Source organism: Salmo salar, chromosome 05, assembly GCF_965601325.2.
Source record: "Salmo salar chromosome 05, fSalSal1, whole genome shotgun sequence".
NCBI classification, from domain to species: domain Eukaryota; kingdom Metazoa; phylum Chordata; class Actinopteri; order Salmoniformes; family Salmonidae; genus Salmo; species Salmo salar.
The window spans coordinates 85197501-85212934 of NC_138295.1; the positions used below are offsets into that span (position 1 = coordinate 85197501).

The window sequence follows — 15434 nt, forward strand, 5'->3', positions numbered from 1 at the left end:
AAAGACTTATAGATGACCTGGAGCCAGTGGGTTTGGCGACGGATATGTAGTGAGGGCCATCCAACGAGAGCGTACAGGTCGCAGTGGTGGGTAGTATATGGGGCTTTGGTGATAAAACAGATGGCACTGTGATAGCAAACTGGATGTAGTCTAAGTAGAGTGTTGGGGGTTATTTTGTAAATGACATCGCCAAAGTCAAGGATCAGTAGGATAGTCAGTTTTACGAGGGTATGTTTGGCAGCATGAGTGAAGGAGGCTTTGTTGCGAAATAGGAAGCCGATTCTAGATTTAATTTTGGATTGGAGATGCTTAATGTGAGTCTGGAAGGAGAGTTTACAGTCTAGCCAGACACCTAGGTATTTGTAGTTGTCCACATATTCTAAGTCAGAACCGTCCAGAGTAGTGATGCTGGACGGGCGGGCGGTGCGGGCAACGGTTGAAAAGCATGCATTTGGTTTTAATAGCTTTTAAGAGCAGTTGGAGGCCACGGAAGGAGTGTTGTATGGCGTTGAAGCTCGTTTGGAGGTTTGTTAGCACATTGTCCAAAGAAGGGCCAGATGTGTACAGAATGGTGTCGTCTGCGTAGAGGTGGATCAGAGAATCCCCAGCAGCAAGAGCAACATCTTTGATATATACAGAAATGTATTGGAAAAAAAACGTTCATATTTCAGTCAAATATCTATCTAGCATCACACAGTACAGACTGCAACTGAGTGTGTTGATATAATTAAGGGTTGTTGTTGTGTCTGAGTGTTGTTGAGGCGTGGCGGTGATGATGAGGATGATCCTGTCAAGCCCTGAGGAGACTGAGGAGTCAGTCAGTAGGCCAGCTCAGCCTAGCTCCAATTACACCCTATTGCCTATTTAGTGCACTAATTTTGACCAGAGCCCTATGGGCGCTAATAAGGAATACTGAGGGTGCTATTTGGGACGCATCCATGGCTCAGCCAAGGCCCAGTCTCTCTCTCTCTCTCTCTCTTTCTCTCTCCAGCCCTGGAATCCCCGTCCACTCACACTTTAACACTACTGACATCCAGATTAACACAGAGGTCAACCTACTAGTGCTGTAGGAGGAGGATCCAGATCAACACAGAGGTCAACCTACTAGTGCTGTAGGAGGAGGATCCAGATCAACACACAGGTCAACCTACTAGTGCTGTAGGAGGAGGATCCAGATCAACACAGAGGTCAACCTACTAGTGCTGTAGGAGGAGGATCCAGATCAACACAGAGGTCAACCTACTAGTGTTGTAGGAGGAGGATCCAGATCAACACAGAGGTCAACCTACTAGTGCTGTAGGAGGAGGATCCAGATCAACACACAGGTCAACCTACTAGTGCTGTAGGAGGAGGATCCAGATCAACACAGAGGTCAACCTACTAGTGCTGTAGGAGGAGGATCCAGATCAACACAGAGGTCAACCTACTAGTGTTGTAGGAGGAGGATCCAGATCAACACAGAGGTCAACCTACTAGTGTTGTAGGAGGAGGATCCAGATCAACACACAGGTCAACCTACTAGTGCTGTAGGAGGAGGATCCAGATCAACACAGAGGTCAACCTACTAGTGCTGTAGGAGGAGGATCCAGATCAACACAGAGGTCAACCTACTAGTGCTGTAGGAGGAGGATCCAGATCAACACAGAGGTCAACCTACTAGTGCTGTAGGAGGAGGATCCAGATCAACACAGAGGTCAACCTACTAGTGCTGTAGGAGGAGGATCCAGATCAACACAGAGGTCAACCTACTAGTGCTGTAGGAGGAGGATCCAGATCAACACAGAGGTCAACCTACTAGTGCTGTAGGAGGAGAATCCAGATCAACACAGAGGTCAACCTACTAGTGCTGTAGGAGGAGGATCCAGATCAACACAGAGGTCAACCTACTAGTGTTGTAGGAGGAGGATCCAGATCAACACAGAGGTCAACCTACTAGTGCTGTAGGAGGAGGATCCAGATCAACACAGAGGTCAACCTACTAGTGTTGTAGGAGGAGGATCCAGATCAACACAGAGGTCAACCTACTAGTGCTGTAGGAGGAGAATCCAGATCAACACAGAGGTCAACCTACTAGTGCTGTAGGAGGAGGATCCAGATCAACACAGAGGTCAACCTACTAGTGCTGTAGGAGGAGGATCCAGATCAACACAGAGGTCAACCTACTAGTGCTGTAGGAGGAGGATCCAGATCAACACAGAGGTCAACCTACTAGGGCTGTAGGAGGAGGATCCAGATCAACACAGAGGTCAACCTACTAGTGCTGTAGGAGGAGGATCCAGATCAACACACAGGTCAACCTACTAGTGCTGTAGGAGGAGGATCCAGATCAACACAGAGGTCAACCTACTAGTGCTGTAGGAGGAGGATCCAGATCAACACAGAGGTCAACCTACTAGTGCTGTAGGAGGAGAATCCAGATCAACACAGAGGTCAACCTACTAGTGCTGTAGGAGGAGGATCCAGATCAACACAGAGGTCAACCTACTAGTGCTGTAGGAGGAGGATCCAGATCAACACAGAGGTCAACCTACTAGTGCTGTAGGAGAAGGATGGAGCACAAAGTTACATAAACGGCTATCTCAGTATTATACAAAAACTAAACACCATGTTGTTTAAATTATTTAGCCTTTCCTTGAGCTCAACTATTGAGAAGGGTTGTTTTTGTGATGCGACCATACGACGTGATGTTGCACAAGGGAGACGAGGGGAGGGGAGAACACGAGGGGGGGGGGGGGGGGGGGGGGGGGTTAAGGGGGTGTTGACAGGGCCAGATGCTTCTATTTTGAGAGTCCTGTCAAATACAGCAGCACCAGCCCCTCTCTTTCCCTGTCCATCAGCCATCAGTCCTGCAAGCGAAGGGTACTGCAAGAGAGGAAGAGCGAGAGAGAGATAGATAGAAGGAGAGAAAGCGCTGCAGGGAGTCTTCATGAATCCGCTTCATGCCCCGCTGCCCTGATTGCTTTCTATTTTTACCACCGCTCCGCTTGCTGCCACCGAGCACCCGCATCCCAACCGCTCCGTCGCCACGGGAACGCCAGACAGCGGCGAGGTGGGAAACGGACAGACTTTGTCACCATGTTTGTGTCCAAAACGGCACCCTATTCCCTATATAGTGCACTACTGTATTTAAGGAATAGGGTACCATTTAGGACGCATCTCATTTGTCTCTGTGGAAGAACCAGTGGTAGCGTTACCTGCCTACGACACAACAGGAAGGGAAGCTGGCAGCAGACATCTCTAAGTAACACAGCTCTCACGTTGATACAAACACCTGGGCCACTTCATTGGTTAACTGGCAAAGTGCCCAGAACACATCACCCAACTAAAACAGGTAGCAATATGAATGAGCCACGATGTGTTTAACATGTCCATACATCAACCAGGTTATTACATTAGAAAGTCCTGGGTTGGAGGTTGGTGGAGGCTGAATGTGTGATGCCTGTCTCCACTACATCTCAATGTTAACTCTGCTGTCAGTGTGATGCCTGTCTCCACTACATCTCAATGTTATCTCTGCTGTCAGTGTGATGCCTGTCTCCACTACATCTCAATGTTAACTATGCTGTCAGTGTGATGCCTGTCTCCACTACATCTCAATGTTAACTCTGCTGTCAGTGTGATGCCTGTCTCCACTACATCTCAATGTTAACTCTGCTGTCAGTGTGATGCCGGTCTCCACTACATCTCAATGTTAACTCTGCTGTCAGTGTGATGCCTGTCTCCACTACATCCCAATGTTAACTCTGCTGTCAGTGTGATGCCTGTCTCCACTACATCTCAACGTTAACTCTGCTGTCAGTGTGATGCCTGTCTCCATTAGGCTGCTGGACCAAAACAAGGCCAGGTGGCTGGCTAGGGGGACTCTTAGGCTCTGTCCCAAATGGCACTCTATTCCCAATATAGTGCACTACTTTTGACCAGGCCCAGAGGGCCCATAGTGCACTATGTAGGGAAGAGGGTGCCATATAGCCTTACAGAAAGACTATATGCTGGGACACTGTGGTGGAATGCTGTTGGCTACAAGGCCTTACTTTTATACAAACCTGAACCATTCTGTACTGGCTCAGATATACAGCTGGCTCAGCTTGGCTCAACTATACAACTCGGCTCAGCTGGGTAAGCTATACAGCTCAACCAGATTCTTTCCCTGTTCATAAGTCATTCTACCATACTTATCAAAAACCACCGGCTTCAAAATCCATAAACCCTTCCATGAACTCATCTAATCCAGACAAATGTACAATGTTTCACCCGATTCTATTACTAGTGAAATGAGCGCGGATCATTGTCTGACCACGGGGAGGTACAAGGAGCGGGTTACTGTGCCTCCAGGCATCACACCTTAAAATATCCCCTGGTTTCAGAAAGCAATGTGAAATCCTCCTTCCACTGCACCTGCTACACACGTTTGGTAAGTGGGTCAAGAGTGGAGATGAGGGTGTTGCACCTCTCTTTTCCTCTAAGTCAGGCTGTTCTTACCACGGCCCGGGGCATCACATGACCTGAGCCCCGTCTATTCCTGGACATGGCACAAAGAGGATGTACGGTCAAGTAAACAAGTTTATCACGTGGAATTGTATTGCTTTGTGGAATAAAAAGCTTTTTTGGTGGGGGTGAAGGAAGTATTCAAGAGACGGTCTTGTGATCAAAGCACGATGAATCCGCTAGGCCTTTTCTGATTAGAGAAGCCTAACATGGACTGATTCCAGAGGAGAGGAAGCATTTGTAATGCTTATGGGCTTAGTTCTTAAACAGCCTTCACCTTAATAAGTCTGTTGATGGAACACCATGAAGAAGAGATGAGGACCCACTGGACACACACTGGCCTTAATACGTCTGTTGATGGAACACCATGAAGAAGAGATGAGGACCCACTGGACACACACTGGCCTTAATAAGTCTGTTGGTGGAACACCATGAAGAAGAGATGAGGACCCACTGGACACACACTGGCCTTAATACGTCTGTTGATGGAACACCATGAAGAAGAGATGAGGACCCACTGGACACACACTTGCTGAATCAACATTCAATGAAATTACATTGAACCAACGTGGAATAGACATTGAACTGACGTCTGTCACCAGTGGGGAGCTATAGACTGAAACAACCACCATGTATAGCAGTCAGTTCACTTCTTCTGTCTAAAATAAAATCTATTTTCTACTCGCTAGTAAAGTCACCAAACAGTTTCTGAAAGTTCACGATCAAAGTAGTAGTGGTACAGTAGATGGAACAACATAAGAGCACCTGGGCTCCCCATCTCCCACTGCAATTTAAATGCATCAACAACAACAATTCATATTTCATAGCCTGTCAAATGAAGCTTGTTTGATCTTTTTCAAATAGACTTCTGAACGGTATCGTCCAAACTAAGACAAAGGTTCTGTGGCTTTCAAGGGCATGCTTAAGGCATGTGGCTGTTGGAACAAAAATCTTCGTTGTGTAAAGTAGCTCTTGACTTATCCAGCAGAGACATCAGGCAGCAGGGCAGGTATGGCATAGGATAATTGGCTAAGTGGCTAGCTTCAAAGCAAATCATAAAAGTGCTAAAAGTTTACAGTTTCACCACAACAACTGCAACAAAAGGTGTTAGACCCTACGACCAGCCAAGCTAAAAACCAGGTAGTCAAACCTCCCAGACTGTGTCCCAAATGGCACCCTATTCCCTATATAGTGCATATATATTGCACTACTTTTGACCAGAACCCTCTGGGGCCTGGTCAAAAGTAGTACACTATATAGGGAATAGGTTGTCATTTGCGACTCAACCCAGACCTGTAAAGTCTTCTCCACTTTGTTTTCAGAAGGCTGTTTTTGCTTAAACAAACAGTGGTGTCTTACTTCATTCTGCCCGGCAACAGTCCTCTTAACTCAGTGACACCTGCCTGTCAGAGTGTCAGCTATCGATGACGGACAACGTGTCCAGGAACAACACTACCTTTGTGTGTGTCCCTTCCGTGCCAATCTCTCAGAGGACTTTAATGAAGATGGACAGGAAATGGGGGGGGGGGCTCGCACAGGAAATGACCACATATAGATTCTAGAATCCAAAGGGCAGGAAATGTTTTTATAAGGGGCTTTTATCAATGCATAAGAATTACTCAGAGAAACAGAGATTATTTGAAGATAATCCAAAAGGGAGATCATAAGGATTATTATAATTTAGTCCTGCAAAAAGTAAGGCAAGCAGAGTTTTGTTAGTGTTCATAAATTTGCTGTTTCTTTGCAGCTTGCGTCAAAGGTAAACATAGGCTAAAGCATTGATGGTAAGACTCTGTCTGCCTCGCAAGATAAATTCAAAATCATTTCTGGGAACCCTCTTATTTGGATGCGGCACATTATTTTACTTTGGGAACTGGTTATTTGGACTCGCAGGCCACTCCTAACCTCCTACGTTTACAGGTATGTTACCAGACAGAGAGAGAGGAGGTATTTCCTGGTGCGAGATTGTTTTTTCAAAGAGAGACACAATAAACACAATTGTCTTTCATGTGCTTCCCCAGTTGATATTTTAATCACAAAGTCTCCACAATGACTACAAATTAGCTTAAATGTATATTACAAAGTACCAAAAAAACAGACAATATAATTCCCCTAGCCTGATCTCTAAATTGTGTTTATACACAATATGCCAGCTCATGCGGTAAAGTCATTAAACAGGTACTATTGTTTACCGCCGTAATTTGACGAGACACAAAAGGGAAAGAATGTAATGTCATTTCCGTGACCTCACAGCAAAATTATGAACCGTTTTAGCTTGTGGCGCAGTGAAACCAAGAGGGAGGTATAATTCTTATTTATACAGTGTTCCCTAGAGAGATCCTCAGCTTTAAACCAACAAACCTGAGCTGCCTTTTGCTGACAAGTTGTGTGTTTTCAAAAGAGTTAGTGGAGCTCATAACTCTAAAGAAATGAAAGGTGCTTTTAGTCTTCCATTAACTGTTCAACTGAGAAGCCCTAACAGTGAGGCCTAGGCTTTCGTCTGTGTATTACCGTTAATAACACAATAACCAAAGACTGGAGTTAGTTCTTAGGGAACAGTATTGTAGCCTATGTCTTTGTGAGGAAAATAACACACAATATATAGCATCATCAACTTACAATACAACAAAAAAAGATTGCATTGGTTTTGTATGATATTTTCAACAGTGTGTGTTAGTGTTCTGTCGGTGTTGCACGCGTTTGGCTCTGTGTTGGGAGAGGTCAAATAGGAGGGAAGGATTCTGATAGATATTACTGCTCTGGCTTACCTCGTAACCCCTCCCCATTATTTGAGTAAGGGGTCCCCTGAAGGGGTACGAGGGGTGAGAGGGGCCTTGGGGGCGGGGTGGAGGTTCAAAGGTCATAATAGGCCTAACTGATGTCATTAGCAGGTCATCAGTATGGTCAGGAAATGCTGTGTGGATACACAGAGGTAACCCTGGGATGACAGAGGTCACAGCACATTCATTGTATTAATAACTCATTGATGGAAGGTAATTGTACCACCCTGCAGACAGACACACACTACTGGTTGAGGACAAGATGTCTGTTGAAGGATTTATCCACACATATCTTAATGTAAACACTTATGAGAATAGAAGGATATAAAATACTTTGGAATGTCCTGCAGTTCATTTGGAATTAAGTGTTAAAAATAGTTTGATTGTGGTTGAGTATGGTCAATTTATGCTGGTGTATGCGGTTTAGTGTATGCTGTTGTGCGTGACCGTATGTGTTTGTACGCGACATGGTCGCCGTCTTACAAGTTCCGCCCCAACTTTCTTCATGTTTACCTTTCCTTTTTCTGTACAGAAAGTTCATACTATTATCATCCATGACCGCCAAGCAGTTCATACTATTATCATCTATGACCACCAAGCAGTTCATACTATTATCATCCATGACCGCCAAGCAGTTCATACTATTATCATCTATGACCACCAAGCAGTTCATACTATTATGATCCATGACCACCAAGCAGTTCATACTATTATCATCTATGACCACCAAGCAGTTCATACTATTATCATCCATGACCGCCAAGCAGTTCATACTATTATCATCTATGACCACCAAGCAGTTCATACTATTATCATCTATGACCACCAAGCAGTTCATACTATTATCATCCATGACCGCCAAGCAGTTCATACTATTATCATCTATGACCACCAAGCAGTTCATACTATTATCATCTATGACCACCAAGCAGTTCATACTATTATCATCCATGACCGCCAAGCAGTTCATACTATTATCATCTATGACCACCAAGCAGTTCATACTATTATCATCCATGACCGCCAAGCAGTTCATACTATTATCATCCATGACCGCCAAGCAGTTCATACTATTATCATCCATGACCGCCAAGCAGTTCATACTATTATCATCTATGACCACCAAGCAGTTCATACTATTATCATCCATGACCGCCAAGCAGTTCATACTATTATCATCCATGACCGCCAAGCAGTTCATACTATTATCATCCATGACCACCAAGCAGTTCATACTATTATCATCTATGACCACCAAGCAGTTCATACTATTATCATCCATGACCACCAAGCAGTTCATACTATTATCATCTATGACCACCAAGCAGTTCATACTATTATCATCCATGACCACCAAGCAGTTCATACTATTATCATCTATGACCACCAAGCAGTTCATACTATTATCATCCATGACCACCAAGCAGTTCATACTATTATCATCCATGACCGCCAAGCAGTTCATACTATTATCATCCATGACCGCCAAGCAGTTCATACTATTATCATCCATGACCGCCAAGCAGTTCATACTATTATCATCCATGACCACCAAGCAGTTCATACTATTATCATCCATGACCACCAAGCAGTTCATACTATTATCATCCATGACCGCCAAGCAGTTCATACTATTATCATCCATGACCGCCAAGCAGTTCATACTATTATCATCCATGACCACCAAGCAGTTCATACTATTATCATCCATGACCGCCAAGCAGTTCATACTATTATCATCCATGACCACCAAGCAGTTCATACTATTATCATCCATGACCACCAAGCAGTTCATACTATTATCATCCATGACCACCAAGCAGTTCATACTATTATCATCCATGACCGCCAAGCAGTTCATACTATTATCATCCATGACCACCAAGCAGTTCATACTATTATCATCCATGACCGCCAAGCAGTTCATACTATTATCATCCATGACCACCAAGCAGTTCATACTATTATCATCCATGACCGCCAAGCAGTTCATACTATTATCATCCATGACCACCAAGCAGTTCATACTATTATCATCCATGACCACCAAGCAGTTCATACTATTATCATCTATGACCACCAAGCAGTTCATACTATTATCATCCATGACCACCAAGCAGTTCATACTATTATCATCCATGACCGCCAAGCAGTTCATACTATTATCATCCATGACCACCAAGCAGTTCATACTATTATCATCCATGACCGCCAAGCAGTTCATACTATTATCATCCATGACCACCAAGCAGTTCATACTATTATCATCCATGACCATCCATGCGTGGGTGTGTGCGTGCATGTGTGTGTGTGTGTGCGTGGGTGGGTGTGTGCGTGCATGTGTGTGTGTGTGTGCGTGGGTGTGTGGGTGGGTGGGTGGGTGCGTGTGTGTGTGGCCGTACCTGTTTTCCTCAGTGGGAAGTCGTCCTGTCCGTCCTGATGGGAGGGGAGTGTGTAGTGGCAGACAGGAGACATGCCTCCCAGGGGAGAAGAACTCTGGTCCAGAGACGTGTGGTGGGAGGACCTGGACACAGAACACACAGCGCCAACACGTCACAAATCTTGGTTCATTTCTTCTTGCCAAGTGCAAACAGTGATATATATAAATATATATACATCATTTTGAATGATAAATAGTAACTAGAAAAGTTAATTTTCCTGAAGAAAAATTGTGTGCTTGCTTTTTAAGTATTTTTCCAGTAGTGGAAGAAGTTACTAGACAGAATCACAACAGTGAGTAGTGGAAGAAGTTACTAGACAGAATCACAACAGTGAGTAGTGGAAGAAGTTACTAGACAGAATCACAACAGTGAGTAGTGGAAGAAGTTACTAGACAGAATCACAACAGTGAGTAGTGGAATAAGTTACTAGACAGAATCACAACAGTGAGTAGTGGAAGAAGTTACTAGACAGAATCACAACAGTGAGTAGTGGAAGAAGTTACTAGACAGAATCACAACAGTGGGTAGTGGAAGAAGTTACTAGACAGAATCACAACAGTGGGTAGTGGAAGAAGTTACTAGACAGAATCACAACAGTGGGTAGTGGAAGAAGTTACTAGACAGAATCACAACAGTGGGTAGTGGAAGAAGTTACTTGACAGAATCACAACAGTGAGTAGTGGAAGAAGTTACTAGACAGAATCACAACAGTGGGTAGTGGAAGAAGTTACTAGACAGAATCACAACAGTGAGTAGTGGAAGAAGTTACTAGACAGAATCACAACAGTGGGTAGTGGAAGAAGTTACTAGACAGAATCACAACAGTGGGTAGTGGAAGAAGTTACTAGACAGAATCACAACAGTGAGTAGTGGAAGAAGTTACTAGACAGAATCACAACAGTGGGTAGTGGAAGAAGTTACTAGACAGAATCACAACAGTGGGTAGTGAAGAAGTTACTAGACAGAATCACAACAGTGAGTAGTGGAAGAAGTTACTAGACAGAATCACAACAGTGAGTAGTGGAAGAAGTTACTAGACAGAATCACAACAGTGAGTAGTGGAAGAAGTTACTAGACAGAATCACAACAGTGGGTACTTACGTGTACCAGAGCTTGGGGTGATGGATAAGCGTGTGTGTGGCTCCGGCAGTGGACAGGTCCTTGTTTGATTTACTCAACAGAAACTCTTGGAGTTTCTGCTTCACCTCATTACTGGCCACAGCACCTGTGAGACCAGCAGCCAGAGAGAGACAGGGATTGGGGTCACCCTGGGGCTCAGGGGGTACAGACTTATAGAGAGACAGGGATTGGGGTCACCCTGGGGCCCATGAGGTACAGTCTCAGAGAGAGACAGGGATTGGGGTCACCCTGGGGCTCAGGGGGTATAGATTTAGAGACAATGTGTCCCCAATGGCACACTATTCACTTTATAGTGCACTGCTTTTTTCAAACATAAAAATACAAAGTAGCACACTATATAGGGTATAGGGTGCCATTGGGGATGCAGACTCTGTCTACCATAGGTATATCTATACAGCACGTACATCTAGTAGGTTTTCATCACATCCACACATATTGTTGCATTGAAATGGTAGATACTGGGTTTACCTATTCTATAGTAGGTTTTCATCACATCCCCACAATGTATTGCTCTGTAATATGAGTCTCACATTGTATGATTTTTAACACTATCCATAATTAGCACACCAAATAGCAGGTCTTTTATTTCCCATAGAATTGATCTTTCTGAGTGGATCCACATCTAATGTAGGAACATCTCCCTCTAGTGGGGAAAGAACATGCAACAATAAAGCCCAAGTCACAGCCTTGGCTAGTGTCTCATTAGTCATCACTAGTCACTACAGCCTTGGCTAGTGTTTCATTAGTCATCACTAGTCACTACAGCATTGGCTAGTGTTTCATTAGTCATCACTAGTCACTCCAGCCTTGGCTAGTGTTTCATTAGTCATCACTAGTCACTCCAGCCTTGGCTAGTGTTTCATTAGTCATCACTAGTCACTACAGCCTTGGCTAGTGTTTCATTAGTCATCACTAGTCACTCCAGCCTTGGCTAGTGTTTCATTAGTCATCACTAGTCACTACAGCCTTGGCTAGTGTCTCATTAGTCATCACTAGTCACTACAGCCTTGGCTAGTGTTTCATTAGTCATCACTAGTCAATACAGCCTTGGCTAGTGTTTCATTAGTCATCACTAGTCACTACAGCCTTGGCTAGTGTTTCATTAGTCATCACTAGTCACTACAGCCTTGGCTAGTGTCTCATTAGTCATCACTAGTCACTACAGCCTTGGCTAGTGTTTCATTAGTCATCACTAGTCACTACAGCCTTGGCTAGTGTCTCATTAGTCATCACTAGTCACTACAGCCTTGGCTAGTGTTTCATTAGTCATCACTAGTCACTACAGCCTTGGCTAGTGTCTCATTAGTCATCACTAGTCACTACAGCCTTGGCTAGTGTTTCATTAGTCATCACTAGTCACTACAGCCTTGGCTAGTGTTTCATTAGTCATCACTAGTCACTACAGCCTTGGCTAGTGTCTCATTAGTCATCACTAGTCACTACAGCCTTGGCTAGTGTCTCATTAGTCATCACTAGTCACTACAGCCTTGGCTAGTGTTTCATTAGTCATCACTAGTCACTCCAGGCTTGGCTAGTGTTTCATTAGTCATCACTAGTCACTCCAGGCTTGGCTAGTGTTTCATTAGTCATCACTAGTCACTACAGCCTTGGCTATTGTCTCATTAGTCATCACTAGTCACTACAGCCTTGGCTAGTGTCTCATTAGTCATCACTAGTCACTACAGCCTTGGCTAGTGTTTCATTAGTCATCACTAGTCACTACAGCCTTGGCTAGTGTTTCATTAGTCATCACTAGTCACTACAGCCTTGGCTAGTGTCTCATTAGTCATCACTAGTCACTACAGCCTTGGCTAGTGTCTCATTAGTCATCACTAGTCACTACAGCCGTGGCTAGTGTTGGAAATAAGAATGCTTGTTTCCCCATTGGTTGTTCATCTCAGTGTACAGCCTTGCACTGTTACAATCATTACCATTCTGATAAAAGAGCCACAATGACAAAAGGTGAGTTAGCAACCTCCAAGGTTTTGGTTAGTAAACTAGCAGTTAGTTATCGGTTAATCTCGTTCATGAGCCCTCTATTTATCTATACATGCAGTATCAATTGAGTTGGGGAGGAGGTTAGTTATCAGTGATTGGGCAGAGAGTTAGCGGTGGTGAGTGGATCGGTGGCGAGCTCTTACTCTCTCTGGTGCGCTCCTTGCCCCTGAGGCTGAGACAGAGGACATGCTGCTCCCTCCGATGTCTCTCCTGCTCCTTCTCCTGCTGGCTCTGCTGCTGCTGCTGTTGCCTCCTCTCCTTCTCCACCAGCTCCTGCTGCTGCTTCATGGCCTGCAGCTCCTGTTGCAGCTAACACACACACACAGAGAGAGAGGGAGAGAGAGAGAGAGACAGAGGGAGATACAGAGAGAGAGGGGGAGAGAGAGACAGAGCAAGCGAGAGAGAGAGAGATTGAGAGAGAGAGAGAGAGAGAGAGAGAGAGAGAGAGAGAGAGAAAGAGAGAGGGAGGGAGTTAGAGCGAAAGAGAGAGAGAGAGAGAGAGAAAGAGAGAGGGAGGGAGGGAGGGAGTTAGAGCGAAAGAGAGAGAGAGAGAGAGAGAGAGAGAGAGAGAGAGAGAGAGAGAAAGAGAGAGGGAGGGAGGGAGTTAGAGCGAAAGAGAGAGAGAGAGAGGGAGAGAGAGAGAGAGGGAGGGAGTTAGAGCGAAAGAGAGAGAGAGAGAGGGAGAGAGAGAGAGAGAGAGAGAGAGAGAGAGAGAGAGAGAGAGAGAGAGAGAGAGAGACCCAGTCAATCAGTCAGTCAGACAGTATGGACCCCATCCATACAGTAACAAACTAAAGTGGTGAAGGTGCTGTGTAGTGTAGTCCTGGTAGAAAGGGGGAAACCTGTACTGAAAATAACTAGATCATATTGAAGTATTTACAGTGCATTCGGAAAATATTCAGACCCCTTGACTTTTTCCACATTGTGTTACGTCACAGCCTTATTCTAAAATTGATGAGTTTTTCCCCCTCATCAACCTACACACAGTGACAAAGCAAAAACAGGTTTTTCAATTTTTTTGAAAATGTATTAAAAATAAAAAACGGAAATATGACATTTACATAAGTATCCAGACCCTTTACTCAGTATTTTGTTGAAGCACCTTTGGCAGCAATGGGTATGACTCTACAAACACCTATATTTTGGGAGTTTCTCTCATTCTTCTCTGCAGATCCTCTCAAGCTCTGTCAGTTTGGATGGGGAGCGTCGCTGCACAGCTATTTTCAGGTCTCTCCAGAGATGTTTGATCAGGTTCAAGTCCGGGCTCTGGTTGGGCCACTCAAGGACGTTCAAAGACTTGTCCCGAAGCCACTCCTGCGTTGTCTTGGCTGTGTGCTTAGGGTCATTGTCCTGTTGAAGGTGAACCTTCCCCCCAGTCTGAGGTCCTGAGCTCTCTGGAGCAGGTTTTCATCTCTCTGTACTTTCCTCCGTTCATTTTTCCCTCGATCCTGACTAGTCTCCCAGTCCCTGCCACTGAAAAACATCCCCACAGCATGATGCTGCCACCACCATTCTTCACAGTAGGAATGGTGCCAGGTTTCCTCCAGACATGACTCTTGGAATTCAGGCCAAAGAGTTCAATCTTGGTTTCATCAGACCAGAGAATCTTGTTTCTCATGGTCTGGGAATCCGTAAGTTGCCTTTTGGCAAACACCAAGCGGACTGCCATGTGCCTTTTACTGAGGAGTGGCTTCCTTCTGGCCACTCTACAATAAAGGCCTGATTGGTGGAGTGCTGCAGAGATGGTTGTCCTTCTGGAACATTCTCCCATCTCCACAGAGGAACTCTGGCGCTCTGTCAGAGTGACCATCGGATTGTTGGTCACCTCCCTGACCAAGGCCCCGATTGCCCAGTTTGGCCAAGCGGCCAGCTCTAGGAAGAGTCTTGGTGGTTCCAAATAGGGCTGGGTGATATGACGATATATATTGTGCGACGATAGAAAAACGTCTATCGTTTCATATTATGCTCTATCGTTTATTTCGTTGTGTCGTAAAACACACTCTTTGAAACACAAACAAACATGGAGGAGAGTGAACGTGACACAGAGCACGGAGACACAGAGCTGGTTTGGGTATGAAAAGTCTGACGGACCAGAAAACCATCCTCTGCAAAATATGCCGCAGGCCGGTCCTGACAACAGGCTCCAACACCACTAACCTATTTTACCACCTACGCAAGAATCATGTGAGACAGTACGAAGAGAGTCTACAGATGAGACTCAAAAAAGTACAGTCGAGTGCTCAAAACAAATCCCAGACTCAGACGTTGCAAGAGGCTTTTGCCCGCGGCACACCATATGGCAAAGAATCACGAAGATGGAAGGAGATAACAGCTTCCGTTACAGCTTACATCTGCAAAGACAAGGCCCCAATTTACACGGTCGAGAAACAGGGCTTTCATGAGTTGGTGCTAACACTTGACCCAAGGTACCAAATGCAAATTGATATGTGACACGTATTAATGCCAAAATAACATGCAAAACAGGCAAGCCCCCCAAAATATATACACTGCTCAAAAAAATAAAGGGAACACTTAAACAACACAATGTAACTCCAAGTCAATCACACTTCTGTGAAATCAAACTGTCCAC

At 44.8% G+C, this 15434-nt stretch overlaps 1 protein-coding gene across 6 annotated transcripts in view; it reads right to left on the reverse strand.

Annotated features, from left to right (window-relative positions):
* Positions 1-15434, reverse strand: part of LOC106593124 (histone deacetylase 9-B) — a 96946-nt gene that overhangs the window by 16784 nt on the left and 64728 nt on the right. For 4 of the 6 annotated variants that reach the window (XM_082975807.1, XM_082975804.1, XM_082975803.1 and 1 more), the window contains 3 exons: positions 12988-13153; positions 10808-10931; positions 9668-9789 (listed from right to left, as the gene is read on the reverse strand). In XM_082975807.1, the coding sequence (XP_082831933.1) occupies positions 9668-9789; positions 10808-10931; positions 12988-13153 (412 nt within the window). The remainder of the gene's footprint in view (positions 1-9667; positions 9790-10807; positions 10932-12987; positions 13154-15434) is intronic. The other 2 variants (XM_082975805.1, XM_082975806.1) reach the window with 1 other exon arrangement.